We start from the raw sequence: 18,346 nt of genomic DNA, 5'->3' as shown, positions 1-18,346 counted from the left end.
CAGGGGGCAGGCAGTGTATTAATTCTGGAATAAGATGCAACTAGGGAGAGGGCAGGCCAGAAATAGGACAGAGAGGGAGTGCTTAAATCAGCATGAAAGCACAGGGCTCCTGCAGAGAGGCCGTGGAATGTGGAAGATGCCACACAGAGCAAAATAGAAGCCAAGTTCAGTCATCTGTTTCTAAATTTTGCTTAGGGCAGGCCCTGGATCGAGGAAAGGAAAGAATGCTTTTTGCTAAGCTTCTGTTTGATCCCACAACCCTGGCTAGTAGCAGAGCTCCAGGGTTCAGCTACCTTAAGGAAAAATAAGCTCTTCTGTACTAGTCTAGGAATAAAACCACCTTTTATCCCAATGCCTGGCACACAGCAGACACCAAGTCAGTGTTTACTGGATGAATAACATACTTCTGGAAAACTTCCAAGCTGTCCAGCCTCACTTCCCCCATTGCCCTCCCTATCATCCATACTGGCTGAACCGATTTCTCACTATTCCCCATGCTTGCTGCCTCCAATCCCACACTTTCCTCCTCTTGAAATGCCTTCCTCCTTGCCTTTTCACAGCCAAGTTCAAATGTCAACTCTTCTACAAAGCTCTCCCTGATCCCTGCAATTCGTAACAGTCCCTGACTCTGAGACCACTTTATCTGTCCCACTTTACAACACTGAGTAATTATGTGCATGTCTCGTATCTTCTGCCAGAACAAAAGCCTCCCGTGAGAGGGATGACATGATGGTTCATTTACTAAGGCTGCGCACATTTTTGGTTATATAAACACATGCTTCATTAACTATAGAAATAAGCCAAAAGAACAACATGCACTGAGGATTTTTTTCCCCACTGTACATAAATATCGTTTTACTAATTAATATGATTTACCACCCTAAGTCACTTGATGACCACGCAGGTTCTGATTCTAGTTTGGTTTCCGAACACACTGCAGGGTACAGTGATCAGTCCTATCATCGGTCAGACACGTCACGAGTTACTGTTACCACAATCACACTCACCTCATTCGCTAAGGCGAAAGTTCCCCAGTGAATTGCCACAGATCTCTTTGTCTGCACATCAATGTGAATCTTTACAGCCTCTTCTGGGTCTACATGCTGGTACTTCATAAACCACCTGATAAAACACAGTAATTTATTAAATCTGAGCTTTTAAGTATACAATAAATTCTAATTACTGCTTCATGTAATCAACCTTTAACATTCTGCACAGGAGTAAATCACAGTAGGCAAAACCATCTCCCTTCAGTCCACTTTTCTGCTGGAAAAAAATAAAAATCTTTCTTGTACAAACTGCTATAACAGTAGATAAGTCTCAAGCAAAACTTCCCTTTGAATAGTAGGATTTTGTTTCACATGTATTTTTATTTTACTGATGATTTATTCTGAAGATATCTTATTACTTTAAAAAGCAGATATTTTGCAATCCTGGTATGAATGAAAGAAACGGAATAATGGGTAAAGAACTAGAAATCAAAACTCCAGTTGCAAATAACCTTGCTGAAACAATTTTTTTTTAACGTGCTAAAGTGAAAAGGAAACAAAAATTAGTGTATAATTTGTAAGATCAGGAGCAAAAAAAATCCAGTTTCTATTCAAGGATTTTATTTAAATACCATACAACTGATGAATGAGGTGTTTGGTTTGGCAAGAAGAAAGGGTACATCAGGGAGACTAAATAGAGTTTAGCAATGTGAAAGGCTGCCTCATGCCTGGGAAGAGACGGCTCTGGAGGCAGGGGGCCTGGGCGTGAATCCCAGCTCTACCAATTCCTGGGAATGCCTTTGGAGCTGCTTCAGTTTCTCCAGCTGCCATTCCTGGTCCGTGAAATAGAAACTATGCCCACTTCACAAGGTTATTGTGAGGATTAAACAAGACAAAATTTATTCAAAGCATGAAGTACAGCAGCTACTTCATAGAATTCTTCCAAAAGAGTAGGGAGTTGACAAAGCCAACACTTTCAGGAGAATTATTTCTGATACAAAAGTAAAATGTACTACATACAGGCAAATCCTTTGCTTGCCCAGCGCGCAGTTATTTTTATAAATTTATTTATTTATTTTTGGCTGTGTTGGGTCTTTGTTGCTGCCCACCGGCTTTCTCTAGCTGCATCGAGCAGGGGCTGCTCTTCGTTGCAGTGCGCAGGCTTCATTGTGGTGGCTTCTTGTTGCAGAGCGCAGGCTCTAGGCGCGTGGACTTCAGTAGCTGTGGCACGTAGGCTTCAGTAGTTGTGGCTCGCGGGCTCTAGAGCACAGGCTCAGTAGTTGTGGCGCACGGGCTTAGTTGCTACGCGGCATGTGGGATCTTCCTGGACCAGGGCTCAAACCCGTGTCCCCTGCATTGGCAGGCGGATCCTTAACCACTGTGCCACCAGGGAAGCCCCCCCAGCCAGCAGTTTAGAAGAGGTAAAACAACAGTGTCTTCACATTATTTATATCCTGGGTCTGCTACTGGCAATGAACACTGCAGTGAAGATTAAGGGATCTGGATTGAGCAGAGGGGCTGCTGCACTTTGTAGAACACGTCATGGAAAAGTTCATCCATCTGCACAGCACAAGGGTTGTTATTTACTGTTAGGAGTTGCCGGGCCTGATGGGAGCCCCAAAACAAAGCCACTGTGTTCTCAACAAGAGATTAGAGAAGCACTTGTTCTGCTTTATCTCCTGACACTTAGAATTCAGGGCAAGATGAAAACAGTTTTGGCTGTTTCTCTCTATTGATTTTTTTAAAACTCCTACTTCAAATCAAAGGGATAGACATATTCCTTTTCATGTCTGAAATACATTTAAAATGTGTTTACTCTGGTATACAAATTAAAATAAAAAGTCAAAATCCTAACCGACTTGGATAGAATGCCCGATGACAGGAGATCCCAAAAGTAAGGGTGAAAACATTCTAAGCAGATTATTGAAAATCGTTTTGGGTGTGATCATCTTACATTTATAGACTACTCTGAAGTTTTGTTGATAACATTTCTAAAACTTTAGTACTGGGGCTTCCCTGGTGGTCCAGTGGTTAAGACTCCAGGCTTCCAATGCACAGAGCATGGGTTCGATCCCCAGTCAGGGAACTAAGATCCCACGTGCCATGCAGCATGGCCAAAAAAACTAAAAATAAAAATAAAACTTTAGAACTGACTAGAGAACTGGAATACAGAGTAGAGGCTACTACCAATTTAATTCTTTAGAGCAAATACTGTCCTCCCCATCCTTCTCCCATCTTAGTGACAAGACAGCTGCAGTGCAAGAAGCAAGGGGGAATTATGTGAGTGCATTTGTGTACTTCGGCTGTACATATTTTATCATCACCTGTATATGACAAGTCTGTATATTTCTACATATGAAAATTTTATTTTCACAAGTACAAGAAGTATTCTAATATACTAAGAACATATATTGAATAAGGATCAATACCATATAAAATTGATTTGTAAACAGGCTGACTGATGTTTTAAGAGGTTTCATTAGAATTCAGAATTAGAGTTATGTGGAAAAGTGAAATTCAAGCACTACTATTGGCTTATAATCATTTTTTAGTAAGGTAAAAATATCTAGTCCCTTAAATGAAGAAACTAGAAAAAAGGGAGAAATAACCATTAATATACTTAGCAATGAAACGGTTTTGGTGAACTTAAAAAGTTAATGAAAAGTATAACAATCTGATGGAAACCAATGATCAGATTTGCTCAATTCATCTATGTATCAGTGTTGTTTGTAGGATCACCTAAATAAAATGCCATCCTACATACCATTCCGTATGAGTCTGTACATGCACTTCAGAAAATAAAACATTTTTTAAATTAGCCCCTACTTTGCTACTTTTAGTGTTTATTTTCTCTTAACTTGTACATATCAACCAGAGTTGACTGAAATCTAACTGAATTCTTGAAAATCACTTTTTCCTTAAATAGGCAGTATTAAGGAAAACACAGGCAGTGGATGGGTCTCCTGGGTCTCAAATGCTCGTGTGACCTTTATCTGCTCTGTGCCCTGAAGACAGGCAATCAGTACAGAGAGGTTGCAGGGCAAGTGTAAGTAGTGCAGCAATGTCTTTAGCAGACTAACCTCAGTGCTGCCTGCAATAAGACCGTCACAAGGGACTGATGCTATAGGCCAAGCCCTTTTTCTCCACTAAACACAGGACAGGGCATGGGTGCATTCCACTCACGGAGAGTATCCTCCACGTGAAAGAAAGACCAAGAGTCAGGTTTGAGTACTGGCCGACAGGTTTAACTTTAGTCGGAATAGTACATGAACTTCGGGCTAGGCAGAGTAATTCTTTAAACCGTCGTCCTTTTTTCTTGGTAGTATAATTTCAGTAACTACAATTATTTAACTGATATCACTGTAATTAAAGCACTTTAAAATTCAAAGAAAAATTTTAACTGACTCTGGCCCACCAACCCCCCACCCAATGTATAACAAAGTCCACCATTAAAACCACAGATTACTCAGAGTCCAGTTAATTTATCATGTAGCAGGAACGCTTGCTTTAGACACCTACATACCTTGGTTCATACGCTCCAATGGGAATAGCTGCGAGGTCAAAAGGTCCAAATCTTTTTCCTATCTCTTCAAAAGCAGAGCAATAACCAGTGTCTCCTGCGAAAAAAAAGCGGTTCCAAGGCCCCAAGACAGACCAGCTGCCCCAGAGAACCCTGTTGTCATCTGTCAGAGTCCTTTTACACCAGTGCTGGGAAGGTGTGAACACAAACGTCACCTTATCGTGTCCGGGGACGCAGTTCTCCTCCCACCAGTCCAGCTCGATCACATTCTCACAGCCACATTTCTGCATCCAGTCCAGGAGCCCCAAAGGCACAAACCACCTCAGCTCGTTACCAAATCGCTCGTTCAGAGCAGTGACAGAACTGTAGTCCAGGTGGTCGTAGTGGTTGTGGCTGATGAGGACCGCGTCTATCTGGGGCAGTTCACCGACGGTGCAAGGGGGACGCCGGAACCGCTTGGGACCCACGCGCTGCGACGGGGAGGCCCGGGCGCTAAAGACAGGATCCGTGAGCAAGATGAGCTCATCCATTTCCACCATCACTGTCGCGTGTCCCAGCCACGTGACTCTTAAGCCAGCTTCCTTCACTCCAGCTTCTTCAGGTTCATCGATAAAATACGGCTTAAGCACTGGGAGTTCTTTATCAAGCTCCTACATATATGAAGAAAGAAAGAAAAGCAGTTATTAAAAAAAAAAGGTATTATGTGTCATCATAAATACATTTTTGACCTAAATTACAGAGAGAAGGGTTATTTGGGGAGAACTGAGGTCATTCAATAAATTTGTTATTTTTGCTTTTTTCTTGAAAGTGCATACTTCTTTCTGAATCTGACTCAATAATCACTATATAGTGATGTAAGATGTTACTCCCAAATGCAACCAACAAAGGGAAAATTAAACTTAAAACTTAGAGTACTGCTGACTTTACGAAATATTTTTAAAGGCTCTCTTCTGTAAGCGCCAGAAGTAGACCAACCGAGATGCAGTCCCTTTGCTACTGCTGTTTACTCAGCTGGTGCATTCGCTACTGAAAACTGCCTCAGGAGGTCAGCCCCTAGAAATAGTAAAGAAAACTTTTGACCACATATGTGTAGATCGTGGATCTCACGTGAACCTGACTTCCTGAGTACACAGAATTCAGAGCAGAGTGCTGTGATGGCTGCTGGGAAAGTCAGGGGCATAGATGGTTCTCCTCACCGCTTACCTCTGAGGTTTTCTACCACTGATCAAACCAACGCAGAACACGGTCCCTGCCCATGAGAAGATGATCGCTTTTGGGGGCAAACAGGTGTGAAACAATAACTACAACATAATGTGTTAAGCATTATTCCTTTGTTTATTATTCTTCATTTTATCCTTGGATTAAGCTGGACCAACAAGAAGCTGTGTTCTAGCATCACAGTCCTGGCTTTTATAAAACTTTCATAAACTGTGCTTTGGTGTTAGGCCATACAGCTGCATGGAGGTCTCTTCCTTGTGAAACTTGCCGAGCATGTACCGTGGGGCTGGCTGTCTTGATGACTGGGTACCAGCGCACACCAACCCCACCTTCCCACACACACCCCAGAAACACTGCTCTCGATTCCCTGTAACAGGAAAAGCTCTTCTGCAGAGCAATTGGCTTTACTCCTTTGACTACCATTGGGAAAACTGACAATCCTGCTTTGACTTTTGCTTTGACAGGAAGTTCAGAGTAAAAGCTGAAGACTCCTCCAGCCCATATGCAGAAGGGAACAGGGCAGGGCACATCGCAGGCAACAATGGAACAGATTTCTATGCTAACCTTTCTTGGCTTTATTTTTCTACCCTAATTGTCCATTTGCTCTTGTATGTTTATCCATCTCGTTTTTTACTGCTACATGTCTTTTTACAAGCTGCTGCAAATCAGTTTTGAAAAAGGCATCGTACTGAATAAATAAAATACAAGGCATGCTGTAGCCCAGTAAGAAGGAATGAAGAGCCCAGCTGCGGAAGGCATTACAGACACAGTAACTTGTGTGCGTTCCTGAAGAATGGTGAGAAGTTCCTGATGCAGAGAAAAGGGGGAAGGGCATTTCAGGTGGAGAAAATGCCCAAGCAAAGGCACAGAGCCAAGTAGGAATGTGGCGTTCGGGGGGCAGAAGACAAACTGAAATCTTATAGGATCAGAACCCAGTAAAAAGCCTTGAATCCCACGCTTCACCCAGACAGTGAGGAAGCATCGATAAAAAAAGAAAAAAAAAAGACATGACCCAATTCACGTTTAGAGAAACCACTTTTCAAGTTTAAATGATGACCTGGGGTGTGTCACAAGAGCTGCCAGGAGAGACAAAGAGCTGGACAAAGGAGACAGCAAAGGGCAGATGGGGGAGATGCAGGTGAAGGGAAACTGAGAGGTCACTGAGCTGGTCCAAACAGGAAATGGGCCCAGAAGGTGGAGAATGACAAGATAGCTCTTAGCCAGCCTAAGCCTTAGTTTCCTCATCTGAAAAATGGGTATAATAATTGCACCTACATGTCATTACTGGGGGCTGAATTAGGAGAGGCTGGCACACAGTAAGCCCTCTGTAAGTAATGCAAAAGAAGAAGGAAGCACACCCCAACCCCGACAAGCAATCAGGCACCACCCCTATCGATCCCTTACATATTTACTTGTTGCCTTACTCATAGTTAAGAGTTAAGATCCGAGTTAAGATCCTAAGTAACATCCAGGCATGTTCAAGTCCTCCTGATGGCTCAGCCATCTTCCTTCAACTCATTCCACACACTAGAGCCACCTCAAACACTTTTCTGATGGCGTAACTCTCTCCCCTGCTGAAAAATCGTCACTGGTTCTGTACTGCTTGACAAAGCACGTCTTACCTCCTTAACCCAGTGGTAAGCCTGTTGGTGGACTGCTGCTCCTCCTTTCCAGCTGTTTCACTCAGTTCCTGCACACGGCTCTGTATTCCCCCCAACACTGGGACTGCACCTCGCTCCCAGCCTGAGCTTAGGAGCCCGGCACGACACTGACCCTCTTCCTTCTCTCTCTCATCCCTTCAAGATCTTAATCAAATCGCACGCCCTTCACGGAGCCATCCCTGAGTCTCCACAGCCGGCACTGCTCACTCTCCCTCTCCACTCCCATGCCACCTGTTTGCACACCATGGATGTTCTGCTCTTTACCCTGGTTAACTGTACACAGGATGCAGCCCGTGTCTTATTCAACTTGGAATCATTCACAGTGCCTGCTTCAATGACTAATACACGGCATGCACGATAAAACTTGTTGAATGGATGAGTGAATGAATTTTTCAACTCGGTTCTCAAAGCTGGTAGTTAGGGTTGGTTAACAAATGCCATACGGTGTGCTTATCAAGAATTATGGAAGAAAGGAGAGGGAATGCGTATCAGCTGAGTCCCTAGCATGTGTTAGGCTTCACACGAGGCACGTGACGATGATGACGCAGCACTATCTAATGTATCGAGTACTTTTGTATAACACAAAATACATGCATGGAGTGCTTACCATGTGCTAGAAACTGGGCTAGCTGCTTCATAAAATTTTTTTCATTTAATACCACAATGCTGGAGGTAGGTGTTATTAACTCTCTCCATTTTACAGACAAAAAAACAGAAGTTACAGCATTCACACGAGGGCACGCCGCCTGCCTCCACACATTCTGCCTCACGCCACCTTACTCCCAAGTATTCTCATTTAATACATATTTTTAAAAAACACAAGTATTCGGGAAAAAAAAAAAAAAAAAAAAAAAAAAGGTACAGACATAACCTTGTTATTTATTGCACTTCACAGATACTGCAGTGTTTTTTTGTTTTGTTTTGTTTGTTTTTTTACAAATTGAAGGTTTGTGGCAACCTTGCATTGTCAGATGATGGTTAGCATGTTTTAGCAATAAAGTATTTTTAATTAGGCAAACATAACTTTCATATGCACTGAGAAACCAAAAAATTGGTATGACTGGCTTTCTTGCAGTGGTCTGGAACTGAACCCGCAATATCTCCAGGGTGAGTCCATAACAGCCTGGGATTCAGGTGGGGGAGAATCAGATGTGGATTACTGTGGACACAAGGACACTTTTAGAGATGACAGATATGTTCATTTTCTTGATCATGGTGATCATTTTGCAGGTTTATACAGATATCCAAACTCGCCAGATTTTACTTTTTGAATATGTGGAGCTTCTATTGTGTTAATAAAACTATAAAAAAATTTAAGTAGCATCATGTTTAAACAGTGCATCAAAACATCTGAAACAAAACTCCCTGAAAATTGTTGCATTTTTTTTGCTGTAAGTTTAAAAGTCATTTTAAAGTTTAATATCTGGCATTATCCACTGACAGCTGAGAGGAAACAAAACCTTGAGCACCTCTGGCAGCCTCAACTTGTTCTCCAAACGCAGTACTAACAGGTAAAGTGTGGAAAGAAGCCCATCACAAAGGATCATACACTGTGCGGTCGTATTTATATGAAGTTTCCAGAATAGGCAAATCCATAGACAGAAAATAGGTTAGTGATTTCCAGGGGCTGGAGAACTGGGGGGTGATGACTCAGGACACAGGGTTTCTTTTTGGGATAATAAAAACATATTAGATTGTAGTGACGGTTGCACAACTCTGAATGTACCAAAAAACTGTCACATTGTACACTTTAACCAGGTCAATTGTATAATACGGGAATTATATCTCAACAAAGCTGTTTTTTAAAAAAGGTAAAACGTCTGACAAGAGATCTGAATTAAGCAGTCACACTTTTCTTCAAGGTCCTTTCCTCATGCTATATTGTTTCTAATCCCATCCATCGCAAAAGAGTAGCTTATTTTAAAGAATTTGATCTCTAACACTGCTGGCCCATGAAACTCAAAGAAATAGTGCCTACAACTGAGATTCCAAAAAGAAAAAAATAGTTTTTTACTTTTTATCCTAATCAGAGTTTGAAAAAGTACGTAGAATGGGGAAATTCTTGTTTATTTACAGAAATCAAGCACCCACTTGGCATTTTTCTTTACTAGATCAAGATTTTTCTTGGTTGGTCCTCCTTTTTTAAAGCTACAAATGGGAAAATCCTCAAGCCTGTTATTAACCTGTACACTAGTTAATGTTTCACTTTTCTTGGGGAAAGGGAAAAATCCCAACATTTATTCAACCACTACTCTGCCAGATGCTTTAACTACATTGTCATCTAACTCTGTGAAGCAGATGTTACTGCCATTTCACAGAAAACCAGACCAAGGCAGAGGGTCACTAAGATACTTGCCAAGGTCATACAACAAGTAAGTGTCCAATCAGGAGTGGAATCAAGGCCTTCTGACTCTCAAGACCCTCTCTCTTCATTAAACCATAACTCTTTCCATGGCATAGATAATGTTAACTTCAAAACAATGAAACCCACATTCTTGTTACTATACTTATTAAGTATATGTTTCTGTACATGAATGAAAGATTTGACAAAAATCTGTTCAAACCATATTTTCTAAAAAAAAATCACTTTTAAAGAGGACTTGAGTTAATCCTTTTCTTCCAACTGAAAGTATCTTTGTGCTGTTTTAGGAAACTTTAATATCTGTACTGTGCAACTCATATTTAAGATTTAAATTAAAAATATTTCTTTTTCATATTTATTTTGACGATATAGGTGAACACTGAATAGAGATTGATTTTACCAAAATACCACCAATTCAATTAAATATGAATGCTAATGTTGTATATTTTTGCCGCACTATCCGTATTAGGAGTACAAGATGCATCAAAATGGCTTAATATTTTTAAACTCCTCCTTGATTATAAAAGAAAATGTGCTTTATAAAATATTTGGAAAATATAACATAAAGATAAGAAGAGTAGCCATCCATTATATCCATGTGCAGAGATTACAACCACTGTTAAACATTATGCTATTTTTATGCAGTTCTATTTTTATGCATGGTTAAGATCATAGGATATTCATATTTTCTACTCTTTTTTTAAATTTCATATTATGACATTTTCACCCATCACATAAAAAAGTGAAAACACATACTGATTTAAAAATGAAACAAATTCTTGAGGAAACCTGTCAGAAAGCAAAACAAAAAAATAAAAAGAAATGAAATACAGGGGAAATAAAGTTACAGAGGGTTGATCTAGGAGATCCAAAATATAATCAGTAGTTGTTTTACAAGGAAAAGATGGAGGGGAGGAAATTTTCAAGGAAATAGACAAGAAAATTTCCTAGAACTGAAGGCAACAGATATTTACATCTAAAGGGCCCACCAGGCATCGAGCATGATAAGTAAAGAACCACACATCCTGGTGAAACTTCAGAACATTGGTGCCAAAGAGATGATCCTCAGAGTTGCCACAGAGGAAATCAAGGTCCCACACAAAGGATCAAGAAATGGCACTGAACTTCTCTAAAAGCAATACTAAAAAGAAGGTCATGGAGGTAATGCTTTCAAATTCTGAGAGAAAACTGTTTCCAAACTAAAATTCCATTACCCACACTATCAATCAACAATGAGAATAAACTCAGCCTTAAAAAAGAACAAAATAATGCCATGTGCAGCATCATGGATGCAACCAGAGATTATCATACTAAGTGAAGCAAGTCAGAAAGAGAAAGACAAATACCATATGATATCCCTTATATGTGGAATCTAAAATATGGCACAAATGAACCTATCTACAAGACAGAAACAGACTCACATACATAGAGAACAGACCTGTGGTTACCAAAGGGTAGGGGGCAGGGGAGTGAAGGACTGGGAGTTTGGGGTTAGCAGATGTAAACTATTATATACAGGATGGATAAACAACAAGGTCCTACTGTAAAGCACAGGGAACTATATTCAGTATCATGTGATAAATCATAATGGAAAAGAATATAAGAAAAGAATGTCTCTTTGTGTATAAATGAGTCACTGCTGTACAGCAGAGATTGGCACAGCATTGTAAACCAACTATAATTCAATTTAGAATAAAGAGTGAGAATAAAGACATTTTAGACAAGCAAGGTCTCAAAAAACTGTCGTCCCGTGTACCCCCTCTCAGGAAGCTCGTTAAGAGTGCGCTCCACCAAAAGGAGAAAATATCCAAGAGGGGGAAGAGGTGGGACGCAGGAAACAGGGCCACAGTGAGGAGGGAAAGGGGCCCAGGAGGGCGGTGAAGGAGAACCCAGAAGGAAGCCACAGAGAGCCTGGAGGGCATCAGCCCAGATTGGAGCCTGGTGCTGAAAACCTCCTGAAGGTCTCCCCCTCGGGAAGATGGTCCTGAGAAGCCATGGGAAGGAGGGAAATGATCAGTCATAAATACATAGAAAGTTCAACAGACGAAAAAGGAGGGATCATTAACCTCAGAGGGAAAAGTATGTGAGACAGGAGACACGGCCATACTATATTACTTGGTTCCTCAATGAAAAATACTGACATAGTCACAATAATGTAAATAGTAAGGGGAAAGCTCAAGTAGAAGCACGGGAGAGATGGGGAGGGATACAGAGTGAGTTACATCTGATAGTAATGTGAAGGACCACAGAAAAACAAGCACTGCGTGATTCCACATATCTGAGGTATCTAAAATAGTCAAACTCATAGAACCAAAGAGTGGAATGGTGGTTGCCAGGGCTGGGGGGGAGAGGAACGTGGGGAGTTACTACCAGTGGGCACACAGCTTCACTTAAGCAAGATGCAGAAGCTCCAGGGATCTGCTGTACAACATGGTCCCTGCAGGCAACAATAATGCATTGTACACTGACAAATTTAAGAGGGTAGATCTCATGTTAAGTGTTCATACCACAACAAAAAGAAAAATATGAAGACAAACTCCAAAGGAAATAAAGGGGCCTGGGTGGCAGAGGCTGGTTAGGGGACTGGTATTTGTCTTATAAGCCCGTCGGTAATATGATTTTTTTAAAAAAACCTGTATACATGCATTTTTTTCCCTCGATAAAAATAAAAAAGCAACCTGCTGGCCTACTACAGTACAAATATAAAATAACTGGTACGGATCATTTTTTCAAAGGGCATCCTATTCTTCAATATCATACATTTAAAGAATGCGTGAGATTTTCAAAGTACTTTCATGTGTCACGCGAATCTCAAAACAATCCTCGTCACCGAAACTCTCTTATCCTAACTTCATAGATCCCTCCCCTCCACCCCCCGCCAAAAAAAGAGTTCCTTGATGGACAGGATTCCTGAGCCTGAGCCTGGTTCCCAGACTCCTGGTGTCCCACTTTTTCTACTAGGCCATGCTGTGCAGCCTCAGTCCCGTGTCTCTCTCCTACTCCAATATGACTGTCCCTCTCACTTCTACAGCAGTAACTGATAAGGACGGCCTCCTTCCACTAATGAAACTCGGAGGTGCCTGCCTCTCTCCCTCTTTGAAGTTCTCCAACCTCCTTTCTCCTAACTGTTGGCGACCATCATCAACACTAACAATCAGAGAAGGTCACTGAGCCACTGCGAGAGCACAAAGCACACGAACCACTTGAAGCCTGTGAGCAGACCCACTGCTCCAATGACCCAGAAAAGGCAAATATCAGGAACGAAGTACTGTTGTCTAACCAGGCAATGCAATTGTGTAGCTCTGCTAATAACCCATTTTCACTTTGTTTAGAGCTGTTCTATTATTTTATACTTTAATCACATGTTTTTTCCAGAACACTTTCATATTCATATACCTAAACATAACATACTACAATGATGTAAATTCCATTATATAGTCATCATAACCCTACATATATCATATTATCCTCTTCTTCCAAAACAATAATTTGAAGATCTGTATTATTAAACTCTAGCGTCCCAATATCTAATTAAAATAATTTCGAGAAATTTGATTAAATTCTGAACTGGCCTAACGATCTGAAGTAAGTATTCTTTACATAGTCTTTAAATTTTTTTAAATGAATAACTCTATCACACTTAGCAGTTCTTAAAAATTAATAATCTGGGCAACTTAAAGGGATAAAGTATGGACTTATAGTTATCTATGAAAATAAAAGAAGTCAACATGCATTTAATCTAGTTAGTTCTAGGCTTTTATTGGAAACAAGGAGAAACAAGATGTAGGTAAATGATAAGAAAATAAAAATTGGATTAAGACAAATGAGTCTTCTCTCTTACATGATGCCACATCTGTTTAAATGCATTCATAGCCTTCTTTTTGACATTTTCTAAAAAAAAACTGCCTTAAAAAAAAAAAAAGCTTAATAACGAACCAAAACAATTAATAAAATGGGAATAGGAACATACATATCAATAATTACCTTAAATGTAAATGGACTAAATGCTCCCACCAAAAGACACAGATTGGCTGAATGGATACAAAAACAAGACCCATATAGCTGCTGTCTACAAGAGACCCACTTCAGACCTAGAGACACATACAGACTGAAAGTAAGGGGATGGAAAAAGATATTCCATGCAAATGGAAACCAAAAGAAAGCTGGAGTAGCAATTCTCATATCAGACAAAATAGACTTTAAAATAAAGACTATTACAAGAGCAAAGAAGGACACTACATTTGTGAAGCAGAAACTAACACACCATTGTAAAGCAATTATACTTCAATAAAGATGTTAAAAAAAAAAAAAGAAACGGAACTTAAGAATTTATCAGTATACTGAATTATTATGATTTCTAGACTAGTCATTTAAAAAAAAAGAATACGTAGAAAGACTTATCATATACCTCGATAAAAAATCGCTTTTGCAGAAATGTTTCTCCCGGAATATTTATTCAAAAATTTAGCTCAATTTCAATCAAAATAACAAAAAAAATTTTTTTGAAATAAAAAAAATATTTATAAATTTCATCTGAAGAATAGGAAGGAAGAGCCAGAAGGTTTTTTTAAACCTAAATGAAAATGAGCACAGATATTAAATCAAATATTAAATTTATAAACATTAAAACAGTGTGATCTTGTTGCCAGAAAAGACAGCTCATTGGAACAGGATATTCCAAAACAGGTATACTGGCATATATACAAGTACATGAATATTGAATATAAGGTTGGAATTTCAAATCAAAGAGGAAATAGAAGATGATTTAATAAACAGTGTTGGAATTTAATAAATGGTGTTTATATCTGAGCTGGTTGTCTAAGACGTACATAGATATGTAAAGCACCCTATATGTACCAAACTAGATTCCATATGGATTAAATAATTAATTTTGAAAAGTGAAAAAAAACACCAAAATACAGGTGATGACGTATCTGATAGCTAGCAGAAATAGCCTTTTTAGGCACACAAAGGAAAAAATAATAAAATATTGGCATATTTGCATAAATATTAAAAACTTTTCTGTGTTAAAAAAAGTCCCCCTACCCCCTCAAAAAAAGAACATGATGAGCTGGAAACAAAACTTTGCAACATCTATGAGAAAGGATTAAAGTAGTTAAACATAAATAAATTCCTATATATCTGTAAGGAAAAAAAGTAACACTTCAATGGAAGAAAGGTCCAAGAATACTAGAAGATAATTCACAAAATAAGACCGCAAAAGCCTAAGTAACTTAAAAATGGTTTAGCCTGATTAGAAGTAAAAAAGAAATGTAAATTAAAGTGTCATCATCTTTCACCGTTCATCAGCAAAGGTCTTTTTTATTTTAATGACAAAGCTAATTGTTGGTTAGGAGTAGAGAAAAATAGATCCTCTCTCATACTTTTGGGGGGAGTGTAAACTGATGCCATATTTTTGGAGGACAACCTAACAATGAAGTATCAAGTGCCATAAGAAAAAAAAAAGCTTACACTTCATTAAAGAATGCAGTTCTCACCCTTTTCTGCCTTATTATTCCTCAAAGCACTAATCATCTTCCTTTTCTGCCTTATTATTCCTTTTCCTTCCTTTTCTGCCTTATTATTCCTCAAAGCACTAATCATCTTTCAATATTCCACATCATTTACTTGACTATTGTCTCTCTTCCAATAAACCTAACTTCCAAGGAGGCCAGGTTTCCTTTCTGCCTTGTTCATGGCTGTATCTCTTGCACCTACAACAGTGGAGTTTAAGAACCACTCATAAGCCACAATCACCCTGATACCAAAACCAGAAAACTATACTACAAAATAGAAAATTACAGGCCAATATCACTGAAAAACATAGTTGCAAAAATCCTCAACAAAATACTATCAAACTGAATCTAACAATCCATTAAAAACATCACTCAATATGATCAAGTGGTATTTATCCCAGGGATGCAAGGATCTTCAGTATCTGCAAATCAATCACTGTGATACACCACATAAACAAACTGAAGAATAAAAACCATATGATCATCTGAATAGATGCAGAAAACGTTTGACAAAATTCAACACCCATTTATGATAAAAACTCTCCAGAAAGTGGTCATAGAGGGAACTACCTAAACATAATAAAGGCCACATATGACAAACACACAGCTAACAGCATTCTCAACAGTAAAAGCTGAAAGCATTTCCCCCAAGATCAGGAAAAAGACAAGGATGTCCACTCTTGCCACTTTTATTCAACATAGTTTTCGAAGTCCTAACAACGGCAATGAGAAAAGAAAAAGAAATAAAAGGAATCCAAACTGGAAAAGAAGAAATACGACTGCCACTGTTTGCAGATGACATGATATCATATATAGGAAATCCTAAAGATGCTACCAGAAAACTACTAGAGCTCATCTATGAATTCAGTAAACTGCAGGATACAAAATTAATACACAGAAATTTCTTGCATTACTAATACTAAAAATGAAAGATCAGAAAGACAAATTAAAGAAATGATCACATTTACCATCGCATCAAAAAGAATAAACTACCTAGGAATAAACCAACCTAAGGAGGCTAAAGACCTGTACCCTAAAAACTATAAGATGTTGATGAAAGAAATCAAAAATGACATAAACAGATGGAAAAATATACCATGTTGTTGGATTAGAACCATCAGTAGTGTCAAAATCACTATAATACCAAAGACAATCTACAGATTCAATGCAATCACAATCAAATTGCCAATGGCATTTTTCACAGAACTTGAACAAAAATTTTTTTTTAATTTGTATGGAAACAAAAAAGACCGAGAATACAAAAACCAATCCTTAGAAAGAAAAACGGAGATGGATGAATCAGACTCCCTGACTTCAGACTATACTACAAAGTGACAGTCATCAAAAAAGTATGGTACTAGCACAAAAACAGAAACATAAATAAATAGAAGAGAAAAACCAGAAGTGAACTCACGCACCAATTAATCTACCAAAGGAGGCAAGACTATACAATGGAGAAAAGACAGTCACTTCAATAAGTGGTGCTGGGAAAACTGGAAAACTACATGTAAAAGAGTAAAACAAGAACATTCTCTAATACCATACATAAAAAAGAACTCAAGGGGCTTCCCTGGTGGTGCAGTGGTTGAGAGTCCACCTGCCGTTGCAGGGGACGCAGGTTCATGCCCTGGTCTGGGAGGATCCCACATGCTGTGGAGCGGCTGGGCCTGTGAGCCATGGCCGCTGAGCCTGCGCATCCGGAGCCTGTGCTCCGCAGCGGGATAGGCCACAACAGTGAGAGGCCCGCGTACCACAAAAAAAAAAGAAAAAAGAACTCAAAATAGATTAAAGACCTAAATGTGAGAACAGGCACTCTTAGACAAAAACACAGGCAGAATTGTTTGACAAAAATCAGAGCAGTATCTTTCTGGATCCACCGCCTAGAGTAATGAAAATAAACACAAAATAAAAAGGGGGATATAATAAAAGTTAAAAGCTTTTGCATAGCAAAGTAAATCATGAACAAAAAGACAATCCACAGAATGGAAGAAATATTTGCAAATGAAGTATGAACAAAGGATTAATCTCCAAATTATACAAAGAGCTCATGAAGCTATAAATCAAACAAATAAACAACCCAGTCAAAAACAGGGGAAGGGGCTTCCCTGGTGGCGCAGTGGTTGAGAGTCCACCTGCCAATGCACAGGACACGGGTTCGTGCCCCGGTCCAAGAAGATCCCACATGCCACAGAGCGGCTGGGCCCATGAGCCATGGCCGCTGAGCCTGCGTGTCCGGAGCCTGTGCTCTGCAACGGGAGAGGCCACGACAGTGAGAGGCCCGTGTACCACACACACACAAATAAAAAACGGGAAGAAGATCTAAATTTGACAATCTCCAAAGAACACATAGAGATGAACAAAAATCACATGAAAAGATGTTAAATCCCTAATTATTACAGACATGAAAATCAAAACTACAATGAGGTATCACATACTACCAGGCAAAATGACCATCATCCAAGGTCAATAAGCAATACATGCTAAAGAGAGCGTGGAGAAAAGGAAATCCTCCTAGGCTGTTGTGCAAATGTACCCCAGTAACAGCCACTATGGAGAACAATATAGAGGTTCCATAAAATATTAAATTTGAGGGACCACATGATCCAGCAATCCCACTACTAGGTGTATATCTGGAAAAAACATATTTGAAAAGACACATACACTACAAAATTCATTGCACCACTATTTAACATAGCAACGAAATGGAAGCAACCAAAATATCCACTGACAGAGGACTGGATAAAAAAGATGTGGAACATAAAAAGGTTATTACTCTGGGCTTCCCTGGTGGCGCAGTGGTTGAGAGTCCGCCTGCCGATGCAGGGGATGTGGGTTCGTGCCCCAGTCCGGGAAGATCCCACATGCCGCAGAGCAGCTGGGCCCGTGAGCCATGGCCGCTGAGCCTGCGCGTCTGCAGCCTGTGCTCCGCAGCGGGAGAGGCCACAACAGTGAGAGGCCCGCCTACCGCAAAAAAAAAAAAAAAGGTTATCACCCATAAAAAGAGTGAAATAATGCCTTTGCAGCAACATTGATGGACCTGAAGGTGACAATACTAAGTGAAATAGGCCAGACAGAAAAAG

At 39.7% G+C, this 18,346-nt stretch overlaps 1 protein-coding gene across 5 annotated transcripts in view; it reads right to left on the bottom strand.

The window, feature by feature from the left end:
* NAPEPLD (N-acyl phosphatidylethanolamine phospholipase D) overlaps positions 1-18,346 on the bottom strand; it is a 44,498-nt gene that overhangs the window by 7,717 nt on the left and 18,435 nt on the right. For all 5 annotated transcript variants that reach the window (XM_024738084.1, XM_024738085.1, XM_024738087.1 and 2 more), the window contains 2 exons: positions 4,513-5,159; positions 1,008-1,122 (listed from right to left, as the gene is read on the bottom strand). In XM_024738084.1, coding sequence (XP_024593852.1) covers positions 1,008-1,122; positions 4,513-5,159 — 762 coding nt within the window. The remainder of the gene's footprint in view (positions 1-1,007; positions 1,123-4,512; positions 5,160-18,346) is intronic.

The sequence above is a fragment of the Neophocaena asiaeorientalis genome, unplaced genomic scaffold, assembly GCF_003031525.2.
Source record: "Neophocaena asiaeorientalis asiaeorientalis breed wild unplaced genomic scaffold, Neophocaena_asiaeorientalis_V1.1 scaffold170, whole genome shotgun sequence".
Classification (NCBI taxonomy): Eukaryota; Metazoa; Chordata; class Mammalia; order Artiodactyla; family Phocoenidae; genus Neophocaena; species Neophocaena asiaeorientalis.
Note: the sequence above shows the minus strand (reverse complement) of the source record. Positions and strands in the feature narration are given on the sequence as shown.